This window comes from Sceloporus occidentalis, unplaced genomic scaffold (assembly GCF_023333645.1).
Source record: "Sceloporus occidentalis isolate IW3139 unplaced genomic scaffold, rSceOcc1.0.p SCAF_6, whole genome shotgun sequence".
NCBI classification, from domain to species: Eukaryota; Metazoa; Chordata; class Lepidosauria; order Squamata; family Phrynosomatidae; genus Sceloporus; species Sceloporus occidentalis.
The window spans coordinates 23379668-23393946 of record NW_028316986.1 but is presented as its reverse complement, the minus strand read 5'-3'; the positions used below and the strand labels follow the sequence as shown (position 1 = coordinate 23393946).

The 14279-nt window shown below is 40.9% G+C and overlaps 1 protein-coding gene across 1 annotated transcript in view; it reads right to left on the bottom strand.

Annotated features, from left to right (window-relative positions):
* LOC149310507 (uncharacterized) overlaps positions 1-14279 on the bottom strand; it is a 48422-nt gene that overhangs the window by 10348 nt on the left and 23795 nt on the right. The window contains exons 4-5 of the mRNA XM_089529096.1: positions 5556-5719; positions 3997-4102 (exon numbers count right to left, since the gene is read on the bottom strand). Coding sequence (XP_089385222.1) covers positions 3997-4102; positions 5556-5719 — 270 coding nt within the window. The remainder of the gene's footprint in view (positions 1-3996; positions 4103-5555; positions 5720-14279) is intronic.

Genomic DNA, 14279 nt, shown 5'->3' with positions numbered 1-14279 from the left:
GTTAGTATTACTTTTTTATTTTAGAAAGAAGGGGTAGAATGCTTGAAGCAGAGAGGATTAACACTTTCTGAGCCAGAATTTTGGCTGCACTTATAAGAGAGAAAATGCTGCACATTATTTACAATATCATTTCAAAAGGATATGGTGATATCCAATGGTTTGTGGATCTGCTCCCCTCATTCAGCAAAGAGCAGCTAGGGGTGTTAAATTTTTAGTAGAGATAAAGGAGATGGATGTCCATGGTCTTCTGTTCAAGACTGACATTTCCATGGCTGTTTGTGTATGGAAAAAAAATATGGGCAACATGCATAATCTTGAGTTTGAATCTTGCAGAAATTTATTTTGACTCCGGTGGGTGCTCAGGGGGCTCCAACGGAGTAGAAAGGCCCTCCACATCCCCTAGAGTGGGGCATTCTGGCACAAAGGAAAAGAGGAGGGTATTGTTTTTACAAACAGAAAGTGACTCCTAGGGGATTCTGGGAGTCACAAAAATAGACCTGGGGTGCATACAGCCCTGGGAACTTTATGCAAACTGCAGGCAACACTTTGCCAACCCTGCATGAAAGGGACAGAAGCCCTGTCCCTTATTTATCTTCTTACTCTCAACCTAAGGATACACCTGTAGTCTGAGAAGGGGGGAAGCTCCTCACCCTTCCACTTTCTCCCTTTTGGATCATGGGCCACCAGACATGGACCCCAAAACAAAGAGGCAGAGGAGGGTCAAGCAAACTCTGAGCAACTGATTGAATTTGGCTAGGCCAACAGTTCGTTTATTGCAAACACTTTCCTCAAGCAACCCAAAAAGCAACTGTATACATAGACATCATCTGATGGACAATGTAGAAATCAAATAGGCTACATAACTGGAAACAGAAGGTGGAGAAACTCCATTCTCTCTGCAAACACAAGACCAGGTGCAGATTGTGGTAAAGACCAGGAACTGGTAATACCAAAAATTAAAGTAAAGCTAAAGAAGAACACTAAACTTACCATTATGCCAAAATACAACCTGAAGCGCATACCCATAGAATTTAAAGATAATGCAAAAATAGATTTGCACTATTAAGCCTAATTTACCAGGAGCCAGAAGAACTCTGGGCTGAAGCCAAGGACATTGTCACTGAGGAATGTAAGAAGACACTATCTGCAGCCAAAAGGAAAAAGAAGCCTCATTGAATGACAGATGAATGTCTTCAAGCAGTTAATAACATACAGGAAGGAAAAGTAAAATGTGACAGTAACAGAGTTAGAAACATGAATGCAACTCTTCAGTGGTTTGTGCACAAGGACAAGGAGAACTACTATAATAATAAATTCAGAGAACAAAAAACAAAGAACATGAAACTTCTTCCACAAGATCTGAGAAATTGAAGGGAAATTTAAACCAAGAGTGGGACCAGCAAGGGAAAACATTACATGACTAAGTAGAAATAAAAAGATGATGGAAACAATTCACTGAAGAACTATATATAAGAGATGAAAGGATGACAGACTCTTTGAAGGGTTCATCTTCAAACAACTATTTGAAGATGAACCTACAATTTTAGATAGTAAGGTGGAAGCTGTACTCAGAGCACTTAGGAAACTAAATCACCAGGAACAGATGGCACACCAACAGAGCTGCTTCAAACTACAGAGACAGAATCTACTCTAATTTTAACTAAAATTGTCAACACATATGGAAAACAAAACAATGGCCCATAGACTGAAAATGCTCAACATACATTCCAATCCCCAAGAAAGTGGAAACTGGGGATTGCCGTAAGCATAAGACCATTGCATTAAATCTCCTATGCAAGCATAGTGATGCTCAAAATGGAGTGAGAAATGACAGATGTTTAAAATGGGTTCTGGAAAGGAAGAAGCACTAGGGATCATATTGTAAACATACATTGGGTAATGGAGCACACCAAAGAATTTTGATTTCAAAAGAAAATCACCCTGTGTTTTATAGCTTATAAGCCTTTGATTGCTTATATCATGAAAAAATTTGGTTTGCTCTAGATACAATATTTGATTGTTCTGACCTGTACGCAGGGCAAGAAGCTACCATCAGTACTGAATATGGAGAAAACAGAACTGTTTCCAGTTGGTAAGTGGGGTCAGGCAAGGCTACATTTTATCACCCTATCTGTTTCACTTGTATACTGAACATATCATGTAAGTAAGGCAGTGTGAAAACTGAAGGAAGGGACATTAACAATTTAAGACATGCAGATGACACAATACTGTTAGCGGAAAACAGCAAAAGGTTGGAATGATTACTGAAGAAATCAAGGAAGGCAGTGCAAAGGGAGATTTACAGTTGAAGATAAAGAGAAAAAAATGACCACAGACAATTTACAGTGGTGCCTCGGGATACGAAATGACCGCGTTACGAAATTTCCGGGATACGAAAAAGTTGGATTGGAAAAAACTGTTCCGGGTTACGAAATATTTTTCGGGTTACGAAATTAATTTCGGCGCGAAATTCAAATGCTATAGGCTTCCAGCGCTAACGGAAAGCCTTTTCGGGTTGCGAAATGTATCGGGTTACGAACGGCGCTGCAGAACGAATTAATTTCGTAACCCGAGGCACCACTGTACATAACTTTAAAGCAGACAATGAAAACATTAAATAGCTCAAGATTTTCCATACCTTGGCTCCGTCATTAATCAATATGGAAGCTGCAGTCAAGAAATCAGAAGAAGACTAGGGCTTGGAAGGGCAGCTATGAAGGAACTTGACAAGATCCCAAAGTGCCAAGATATATTAGTGAATACTAAAGTTAGGGTTGTCTACGCCATTATATTTCCAATTTCTATGTATGACTGTGAAAGCTGGACAGTGAAGAAAGCTGACAGGAAGAAAATAAATTGAAATGTAGTGTAGTGTTTCCTACCCCTTCCAAGCTCCCCAGGACATACTAGGGTTAGGAAAGGGCGTCCATTCCGGACGCCCCTAACCTTAGTACGTCCTGGGGACGTACAAAATGGCGGCGCCCGTTCTACACAGGCGTCGCCATCTTGACGTCACGGATGCATAGCATCTGCACGGCGCTAATGACATCGCAAGTGCACCATTGGCGCCTTGCGGCGTCATTAGCATGCCGAAAGAAGAAGTACCATTTTGGGGCTTCTTTTTGCTGTGCCGAGGAGCCGTGCAGTTTGGCCGCTGGGGCTCCTCAGCACAGCAAATGACGGCGCCGGCAGACCGCCCATTTTGGGCGGTCTGTAACGCGCCAAAATTTGGTAAGGTAGGAGGCAGCAGGAAAAAAGACTCCATTCCAGATGGATAGACTCAATCAAGGAAGCCATGGCCCCGAGTCTGCAAGGCATGAACAGGGCTGTTGATGATAGGATGATTTGGAGGTCTCTCGTTCATAGGGCAACCATAAGTTGAAAGTAACTTGACAACAGTTAATTGTGTTTTCTTTGTTTTGAAAAAAAAACATGCCTGTAAGTAGTCAAAATTAAGAATGCCTGCTTGCCATTATTGACTCTCCACAAACCTTAGAACAGTTTCAGCGTTCTTGCCACCAGCAGTAATGAGGGAATCTACCAATGTAACGTGATGCCCCCATTATGTGAAGTGAGCCAAATAGTGACCTGAGGGTGAGCATTTTTAAACATGCCCCCTCCATGTAGAACTTCTTTTTCCCACCCCTTCCAAGCTCAACTACTGGTACTGTCCTTAAGATGCCAAGTTAAAGCCTTTGTGTTGTTGTTGTTTTGTTCAATCAAGCATTTTACATATGTTGGGTAATTTTAATTGTTGTTTTAATGGATGCTGTTGTTTTTTATTGTACTCATATGAGACTATAAACTGCCTAGAAATCAATTGATATTAGGAAATAAATAATTTTCAGAATGAAAGAGAGAATAAATGATGGAGGCTTTATTTATTGCTGATATAATTTATTCCTTTGGTACACATGTCTTCTAGCTGAAACCTTATAGTTTTACAGACTTTTCCCTGATTGCAAAGACCTTTATCCAGCCCCTGCCTCTCCTTACCAGTGCCTGGATGCTCCTGAGCAAAGCAGAGCTTCTCTTGCATGACCTTGCTTGCTGAGCTGCTCAGGAGGTCAAAGATGGAGTCTCCATGAGCTAGGAGTTCTACCTAGAATAAAAAAATTGAAGAAACGGCTTACTTATTGTCTATTATTTATAACAGGTGGTTTATTTAGCAATGAGGATATCTTAGAAATATGTGCCTATTCCATCTTGGAAATGTAACTATGAAAGCTGAAACGTATAAAAGTAAACCACAGTATCCTTTACAAAAAGTTTTAGGGCAAGGTGAGACTCATTTGTAGTCCTCCAGATGATTTTGGATTGCAGCTCCCATTATTTCTCACCACTGGTATGTTGGCTGGGACTAATGGGAGATCTGGAGGGGCCACAGTTGGCTACTTATGCTTTAGGGGCTATAAGCTGATTGCCCGCTTTGATTTGCAAATAGGGCACAACAGCCATTAATGTTAACAATCTTTGGAGGTTTTCTATTGCAAATATTTTAGTGGTAGAAGGCAATGTTGACTAGTAAAACATGTGTATGGTATGCAAAAGAGCCTACTCTCAATTGCTTGCATCTCCAATTAAGAGGATTTTGAGTAACAGGGTTGAGAAGGACCCCAATTTTTTAATTTTTTTAATTTATTAAAATATTTACATCCTAGCCTATATTTAAAGATGTCAGGGCAGAGTTCAATAAAACAAATTTAACCAAATTAAAACAATTTAAAACAGTAAACATAATCTAAATATATTGAATGCATATTAAACAGTTTGACAAGTTAAACCATGACAGGTTAAAACCATTTCAAATAGTTTAAGGCTGCTGCCACACTGCAAAATTAATACAGTTTGACACTGCTTTAATTGTCATGACTCCATCCTAAGGAATCTTGGGATTTGTAGTTTACTCTGGCACCAGAGCTCTCTGACAGAGAAGGTTAAATATCTCACAAAATGTAGTTTTGTAATCCCATAATTTCATAGCATTGAGCTAATGCAGTTAAAGCGGTGTCAAATTGCATTAATTTGGCAGTGTAGATGCAGCCTAAGACAAAACCATGCACACGTGTAGATTTGGATGGGTCCAATTAGGCCACAAAGAATGCTATGGGATTCTAGTTTACTGACTACCTCCCTTTAGATACCTAACACAGTGCTGACACCATGTTTTTACTTGGCACTGGAATTATAGTAGTACAGTATTATGTCAGTAAGATATCTAAGGAGAGGGTATTCAACCAACTAGAATACCATAGCAGAGAGGGCCTTATTCCATGTATATTGTCCACACTTGTGAGATACAGAAGAGAGCCTTTCCAGCAGACTCCAATTTCTGAGTAAAGCAATATGTAGGGAAAAACACTCTCTGGAGCATTGAGAGAGATGTTGCTAGTCAGTAGACACTACAACTATAGATGGATCATTGGTCTTACAGTAGAATTGAGTTTCCCAATGTTTCTGTCAGATTGAATCTCTAAGAGCATGCAGATAACTAGGCAAAGTCATCCGCCACACGTTTAGCATATCCTTGGCTTACAAAAGAGAAACATCCTTACCACAGAAAAACCGAGAAAGTGGGACACATTCTCAGAGACGTAGGACAGCTTGCCTTTTCCAGTGAGAGCTAAGATGAACCCTGGGAGGGAAAGCAGCAGTTCTGGATGTAGCAGTGTGACAGCATTGGCAAGAGCAGGGACTGGTCCTGTAGTATCAAGTGAGTCTGAAAAAACAAGAGAGCAGTACATTGGTGCCGTTTATAGCTTTGTGTGCATGCATAAAAGCAAAATGACTTGCTGGCATATATCAGTTGTCAGTTCTATACCACTGTAGACCACTGCAGACAGACAGACCAAAACAAGCATAAAGCAGGGCCAACTTTTCGACCTGGTAATATTGAACAGTCGCTGATGGCTCAGATCAGCTATTTCCACCCATCCTAAATTCTCCCTTATATATTACACTGACTTCTTTGTGTAAATTAAATTGTTATCCTCAGGAAAAGGAAGTCACTTTTATATAGCGCACTTGTTCCACCCTGAGCGCTAGAAACAAAATAGACTACTAGTCTTTAATAGTCATTTCCCCTTAGCCAATTTTGCAAATCAAGCCAATAACACTAGATTCCTTTTCCTGTGGGATCAGATGTAGTGAGTTTTCTGCCAAGGGAGCTCCTTCTATTGCATCAGAGAGCGGAAGAGAACAAAATTTTTCAGGCAATACATTGTGCAGAACAGAACATGCCCGCGTTGGAACATAATTATGGAAGAACAATATCAAGGTCATTACTTCTTCTACTTTACCATGTGATCTAATGGCAATGCGAGGCCGGGGGGGGGGGGGGGGAAGAAAAAATTAAAATGCAGCCAAAAGCACACGCTGATCCTCGTAAGGAAAATTTAAAAAGTAAAAGGGGAGATGGGAAAATGTTGTCAGGTAAAAGACACCTTTGGGAAGGTGAGACCATGATGGATAATGCATGGCAATAGATAAAAGCCAGCTGTTGCATGCAGTGTGGTTGCTCGGTACTGTGTTTTCTAAGCCTCCTGTCAACTGAAGTAAGGGTGCAATTATACACAGTAAGGAAGATCCATTATCAGAATTTCCTGCAATTAAAAAAAATCCAGACAAGGGTGGGGGTGGTCAGATTCGGGGCATAGTGTTTGGAGGAGGTTTTATTTTCCTGATTAAAACTCAGCCACCCATCCAAAAGTGCTAGGTGCCCTTGCAGCGGGGCTATAAATACAAGTGAAAATAAGCAATCTGAGGATGTGGAGGTATATGTGAAACACTCCAGTGACTAGATTCAAACAAACAGATAGGATGATGAAAAGCCCACAAGGAGGTCTCTTTGAAATAGTGGTTATTGGTTTGAAAAAAGCACATGAAGTGCTTTGAACACTCCAAAGCATTATATAAAGGTACAGTCTCAATGGTCTGAATGCCAAGACCAATCATCCTATGAAACAAGATGAGACCCTGGCTTCCAGACAGTCAGGAATGGAGGGTTGCATATCCCTCCATCTCCTGCCCAAACAGCCACACATTGCTCCCACAACTAGCTCCTGACCGGCTGAGGCAGTTGTTGCCATCTGCCATTACAGTGCCTGCCAGATGACTGTCTCCTTCTGAGGCATCTGCTGGATGCTTTCCTACGCTGAGTAGCTGCAGCAAGAAAGCACCTAGTTGAGCTCTGCAGATGGAATGGCAAACTGCAGAGGGGTCCTTCCGCAGAGTGAGGCATTGAGGTTGAGGTGACCATGGAAATCCCTTCTGCAACTATCACATGGCAGCACTGACAGTCTGCTCGTGTATGTCATCCACAATGCTTCATTCTGAGGACCTCTTAGAGCAAGAAGTTAACAGGGTCATGATGGGGGGTCACTGCTGCAGTAGCAAAATAAGAGGGAGGAATAAGAACAAGGAGGGAGAAATAAGAACGACTTAGGGAGCTGGGGGTGTTTAGCCTGGAAAAGATAAGGTTAATAGGTGATATGATAGCTCTGTTTAAATACTTGAAGGGGTGTTGCATTGAGGAAGGAACTAGCTTGTTTTCTGCTGCTCCAAAGACTAGGACCCAGAGCAATGGATGCAAGCTACAGGAAAAGAGATTCCACCTCAACATTAGGAGGAACTTCCTGACAGTAAGGGCTGTTCGACAGTGGAACAAACTCTCTCGGAGAGTGATGGAGTCTCCCTCCTTGGAGGTCTTTAAACAGAGGCTGGATGGCCATCTGTCGGGAATGCTTTGATTTAGATTTCCTGCATGGCAGGGGGGTTGGACTGGATGGCCCTTGGGGTCTCTTCTAACTTTTTGATTCTATGATTCTGTGAACAAGTGGCAGTGGAGTGACCCTCCTGCCTTGAGTGGTGCAACCTCTTACACCACCTCACCTGAAGACACAAGATGGTGGATACTTGCTGAAGCTCAACAAGTGTGTGTCTTGATAGCATCTGGATAAGGAACTAGCAAAGAAGCCTATATATGCTTCTTTAAATTCAAAGGAAGAATTATAGGATATAAATGTAATCAGTTCTTTGTTGTTGCTGTTAACTGCCATCAAGTTGACATCAACTTATGACAACTCTATGAATGAGAGACTTTCAAATCACCCTGTCACCAACAGCCCTGCTCAGATCTTGCAAACTTAGGGCCCTAGTTTCCTCAATTGAGTCCTTCCATCTGTAATGCTGTCTTCTTTTCCTATTGCCTTCCATCTTGCCAGGCATTACAGTCAGCCTTCCATTTCCACAGATTCTGCATCCAAGGATTTGACCATCTATGGCTTTAAAATACACACACACACACCAAAAATATTCCAAAAAGCAAACCTTGATTTTGCCATTTTATTTAAGGAGTTCCCTTTTACTACACCATTGTATATCATGGGACTTGAGCATCCATGGATTTGGTATCCACAGGGGGTCCTAGAACCAAAGCCCAGCATACCTGACCCCACCAAGATCTTGCTCTGAGAGGTCCCAATGTATTATATTTTCTAATGAGTTATGTCTTCTCGTTGTATGACAATCTCAGTTTAGTCATTTTGGTTTCAAGGGAGAGCTCAGGTCTGATTTGCTCTAAGACCGATTTATTTGTCCTTTTGGCAGTCCATGGTTTCTGCAGAACTTTCACCCAGCACCATATCTCGAATGAGTTGATTTTCAAACTTTTTTTGGCCTGTTACAGACAGGCCAAAATAAAGCTGCTTCGAGTCACTTTGGAGGTATGGTATTTCAATGATGCATGCGTCCTAAGAGTCCAAAAGCCGCATCAAAGCTGCATTCCACTCCTTAGAACTGGAGTGTGGCTTTGGTCCGGCTTTTGGGCTCTTAGGACACATGCATCATTGAAATACCATACCTCCAAAGTGACTCGAAGCAGCTTTATTTTGGCCTGTCTGTAACAGGCCATTGTTGTTATATTGTTATTTTTTGGCAAGCCACAAAGCCAACTAATACATTATGCTCACCACATGAGAACAGTCTGGCTCTGGCTGTTGAAATTCTGGAAGCTTCCTACCTAGGACAGCACAGAAAGTTGGAAGGAATCATGGCCAAGCATGCAGAGAAAAAGAAATCAAATGCTTATCACATTTGCAGATGACACAAAGCTAGGGATGTGGGAGATAGCTGACACAATAAAAGACAGAATCAAGATTGAAAATGACAGGCTAGTGCACTGGGCTGAAAACAACAAAATGAAATCCATCAGAAATAAATGTAAAGCACTGTACTGCATTTAGATACAAGAAAAAAAAGTGCAAGCATAAGATAGAAGAGACGAGGCTTGGCCGAAGTATATGTGAAAAGGATCTAGATGATCACAAGCTGAACACAAGCCAACAGTGTGATTCACCTGCTTGAAAAGTGAATGCATTCTTAGCCTGCAAGGACAGAAGCATAGCATGCAGGTGGCCAGAGATACATTCACTCTGTTCTGTGATGGACCAGCCATATTTGAAGTCGCATGTTCAGTTGTGAGCAAAAACATTGAAGGACAGCATTGCCAAAACAGAGCATGTCCAGAGGAGGATAGAAAAATGTTGCCGTGTTCCATGGGGGACAGCTGAAAGAGCTGGGTATGTCTGGCTTGTAGAAGAAAAGATGCAAAGGATGCATGATTGTTTTCTTCAAATATTTGAAACATTGACATGTAGAAAATGGAACAGAATTGTTCTCTTTTGCTCCAGAAAGCAGGACTAGAATGAATAGATGAAAATTTTGTGGAAACAGATTCTGGATAAATATAGCAAGACTTGTCTAAATGGTAAGTGTGATTTGACAGTAGAACAGATTGTTCTGGGAGATTAGTATGTAGGCCAGACCTGGCTATGGTAACACATGCCTCGACTACATCCCATTTGGACTACCGTAACACACTCTTTGTGGGGTTGCATTTGGAAACTGTTCAGAAACTTCAGTGGGTCAAAATGCTGCATCCAGAATGCTGACTGGGACCAGTTCCAGGGAGCATAGGACTCCCTTGTTAGAACAGTTTCACTGGCTACCAATTCATTTCAGTTCAGTGCTACTTATGACCTATAAAGCCCTATACAGCTTAGAACGAGATACATAATGCCTTAGATAATGGATTGGGCCATTACATATCTCATTCAGATATTGTTTTGCAGCAGCCTGAATTATACAGGTCAGATGAAATTCACTTAAGTGAAGCAGTAAACAATTTTTTCTTGAAGATTTATAAAAGGTATTGCAGGCTTGTTTAGCCAGCCTGGTGGGGGTTAAGGGCTAAGCCAATGCTTGTCCCATATCCATGGCTGTTGATGGGGGGAGAATTAGTTGTCAGGTGAACACCTATGGCACCTGCTTGGGGTGAAGGTTAGGCCTCTTAAACTTTCTCTTTAGGTCTTGTGACCAAGGAGAGAGGGAAAGAGACCTTCCTTAGGGCTGACCTGGGATATAGCCCTCAATCAAGTCCTGTGAGTTGAGTGAGGAAATCTCAGGTTGGCGTTCCAGATGCGAGCTGGTCGGGGAGCAACCCAGTTATGGGTTTTTCCATGGAACTCAGGTGTTTCGTCCAGGGGAAGCTGAGGAGGTGGTCTGAGAAATAGACCACCTGCCACAGCTGCTCCCGTACCAGGTTGCTCCCTTAAAATTTTACAGGTTTTCAAGAAGACAGTTAAATAGGTTAATTCAATAAAGTGGCCCATTTTACAACCCATATATGTGTCTGGTCTCTTATTTCAAGTTGGACAGCAAATAGGTCATAACTATACAAACCTACCAGAATCTTAAGATCCACAAGGGAGAGCTTTCTCTCAATACTGCCATCACCACAGGTTGATTTGGTTATCGTTTTGGTTTTTAATTGTTGAATTTTACTCTTATACTGTTTAATCCTTTTTTAAGGTGGGGGAGATATTATGTATAAATTGAGGTATTTTAATCTTTGTATGCCACTTTGATTGTCTCAACAAAAAGCGGGATAGAAATAAAAGTCTATTATTATTATTATTATTATTATTTGTTGAAGACACTTCTCAGTGGCTGTTCCATGAGAAACTAGGCTGATCATCTCCCTGCTCTCCTTTCTCCATCAGTCAAAGACCCTTTTTAAAAAAGTAGGCTTTTGGATGTGTAATTGCTTACAGGGAGGCTAAAGTGCTTTATTTTTAACTTTCATATGTCTTTTGATGATTTTATACTGTTTTAATAGGAAGATTTTTAATTGTTTTTATTTCTAGGTGTTAGTTGAATCATTTTATAAGATACCTTGGGTCCCACTTCGGGAGAAAGGTGGCATAGAGATGACATGAAATTAAAATTAATATAAATATTCCTTGCTGGCATTTAAGAAATGTTTGAGGGATCACACTTCAACAAAGCTGTAAATACAAGATTCCTCCACTGAACAGAAAGTCAGACTAGGTGATCTCTAAGGTCCTGTCCAACTGTAAAATTCTCTTTTTCTATTAATCACTGGCTAGAGCAGTTTCTAAACCTCTCTGTACTTCTCTGCTTAGTTGATAATTTTGTTGAGGAGGTTGGTGCGAAAAGAGCAGAGAAAATTAGCCACCACGCACACGGAGATACAGAAATAGATGACAGACTGCCAGCGGCTTCTCCATCCCAATTTGTTTGACAGCAGCTCCCCCCATCACACCCACCCTGCTGTTACTTTGCCTATTAGTGGAAATTCTTAATACAGTTCTGACTGAGTAGGTGCAGGGCTTAGAAAAAATTACCATTTAAAGACTACAGCCTCCCCATAACCCTTCAGCCAGCATGGCCACTGGGATTTAGGGAGCTGAAATAAAAAACAAAACAACCCCCACCTCACCCAAAAAACACTCCACTCTTTGTTTTTCAGGCTCTGGATTTTAGTGTCATGTTCACAAAACAAGCATGAGATCCCTGAGGACTTGAGGCAGACTAGGTGTCATAACTCCTAGAGCTCTGGATTGGCAGCCTCCTCCAACACTAGAGTTTGAGACTAAAGTTAAGGCTTTTATGTTTCAGTCCAAGATTTCCTTCTGACGCCATCCCTTCCCTTAAACTTGGAAGCCTTAAAGGACAAGCCTTTGGCCTGGAGCATAGCACTCTTCCATCTCTCCAAGAGCTCATGCTGAGCACACTGCTGGAATGTCTTACATTTTAACTTTGCAGTGTTTTAATTAGGTTATTTTGATTGTCTTTTAAAAATTTGTTTTAATGTGCTTTTTTTGTTGTTGCCACCATTGGCTCCTACAACATACTGTACTTCCATTGCACATGGAAGAATTCAGTCTTTTTCATCAGGCACAGCAGGCCTATTCCCCCAACATCTTTCCTGTTTTTACACTGGGAAAACATGGGGTGCATTTCCCAACTTCCACTATCTGGAATACTTTGTTAGAGGTAGCAACTTCTGTTAAGGAAAAAGCAACATGGGATATACAGTGAAAGAAATAAAACATGTATGTGATAGTCACTATGACTAAGCAAAAGCAATTAAGAAGCCACACAGGTGTAAAAGGTAATGTAATTAGCAGTCCTAAATGCCAAGGACAGAAATGCAGAGTGAATAATTGAAAGCACCTGAGAATTGTTAAGTGGACAGGTGAAATGATGAAATCATTAATTATGGGTTGAACCATGAGAGCCAATCAAAATGGATGTACATGCCCACTGGGTGGAAACTGGCTAAGTGGGTTGTGTTTTACTATGACTATAATAATTGCTTTGATTCCCAATGTATTTTGTGGGTAGTTGTGGAGTTTTGTGAGTAGTTTGGAGATTGTAGAGATTGTGATTTGTAGGGCATTAGTATTTGTATATAGTAGAATAAAGTAGATCTTTTATATAAGACTATTGAGTTGTCTGGTGTCTTGAGTGAAGATACAAGAGCCAGCAGGATCCTGAAGAAGTGTGAAGACTTCTGTGGAAGCAAGAGTGAGAAGGCTTGGAGAGTTTGTCAGGGTCTTCAGTCTATTCTCTGAAACTCTGCTGCTTTTGAGCAAAGCTTTAACCACTGGCCAAAACTGGTCAGTGCCGGTGCATAACAAGGTGGTGAGTTAGAGCCAGAGGTGAAGAGCTACAACTCCCATCATCCCTGACAACTTCAGCATGCCTGTACTCAATAAATGCTATTTTGCATAGTTAGAAATTTAGGCATATGAGACTAACACATGTATTTGTGTCATCTTCTCAGCCACACCCTTTCTCTCCCTGCATCAGTTTTCAGTTAGTCTGAATCTGTTCATAATCCATTTTGCAGTGTACAGTTCTTTCTCTTGCCTCTGTGTTTGAAGAGCACATAATACACAGTATCTCACCATGAGCAATTATGAAACCTAGTATTTATAAGTCCAGTCAGCCCTTTGTGTCCAAGTGGGTTCCATTCTGGATGCACACACCCCACGGATAACAAAAAATGTGGAACCTCACGTCTCATTGTTTCCAGTGGTGCAGCTGCATGCATGTGCCACCACTGAAATGAATGGGGAAGGGCCTTCTGTGGATGCTCAGATCCAGAAATGGCAAGCTCGCAGATGGCAAGAGCTGACTGTAAATCTATTTCATATGTATTTTAAAAAGAAGACTAGGCCTCTTTTATTTCTCTGCTAAACCCTGTGGGTGGTGTGGGACTGATTGTTGTACACTTTCTTCTTGTGAACTGCTTGTGAGGTATACTACTCTCTTGTACCTTTCCTAATAGTTCAAGTTAATGTTTATTGTACTAGCCAAAGGCCATGACAAAATGAGCTTATCAAAAAGCATAAAACATTTAACATTTAAAACAAAAGGCACAGAATACAAAGGACAAAAAATGTTCCAACATTTAATGTGCAGTTAAAAATAGTTAATTGTTAAAAAGGGCAAATGGAAAAAGAGACATCTTTCCTGGATATTAGTAAACAAATATGATATAATCATAAAATCTAATTAATTCTCCCTCCCCAGTTATCAAGAACAGAAAGATCTTAATTCTGATGTATGCAGATGATTTAGTGCTCATTTCCCTATCTCGTTTAGGTCTCAAAAATCTATTGAATGCTTTCAATTTCTATTTCCATCAAGAACACTTGTCAATAAACTACTCCAAAACCAAGGTAATGGTATTTGGCAGAAATTCTCCAAAGCACAAATGGATCCTAGACCAACATAACATAGAACAAACCCAACTATTCAGATATCTGGGCATAGTTTTCAGTGAGTTCCTTTCTTGGAAAAACCATAGGGAGGCAGTAACACTGAAAGCTGACAAAACAATCAGAGCTTTATTGAAATTCTGTTGATTGAACCTGCCTTAAAAATTTTCAACAGCAAAGTTATTGCTC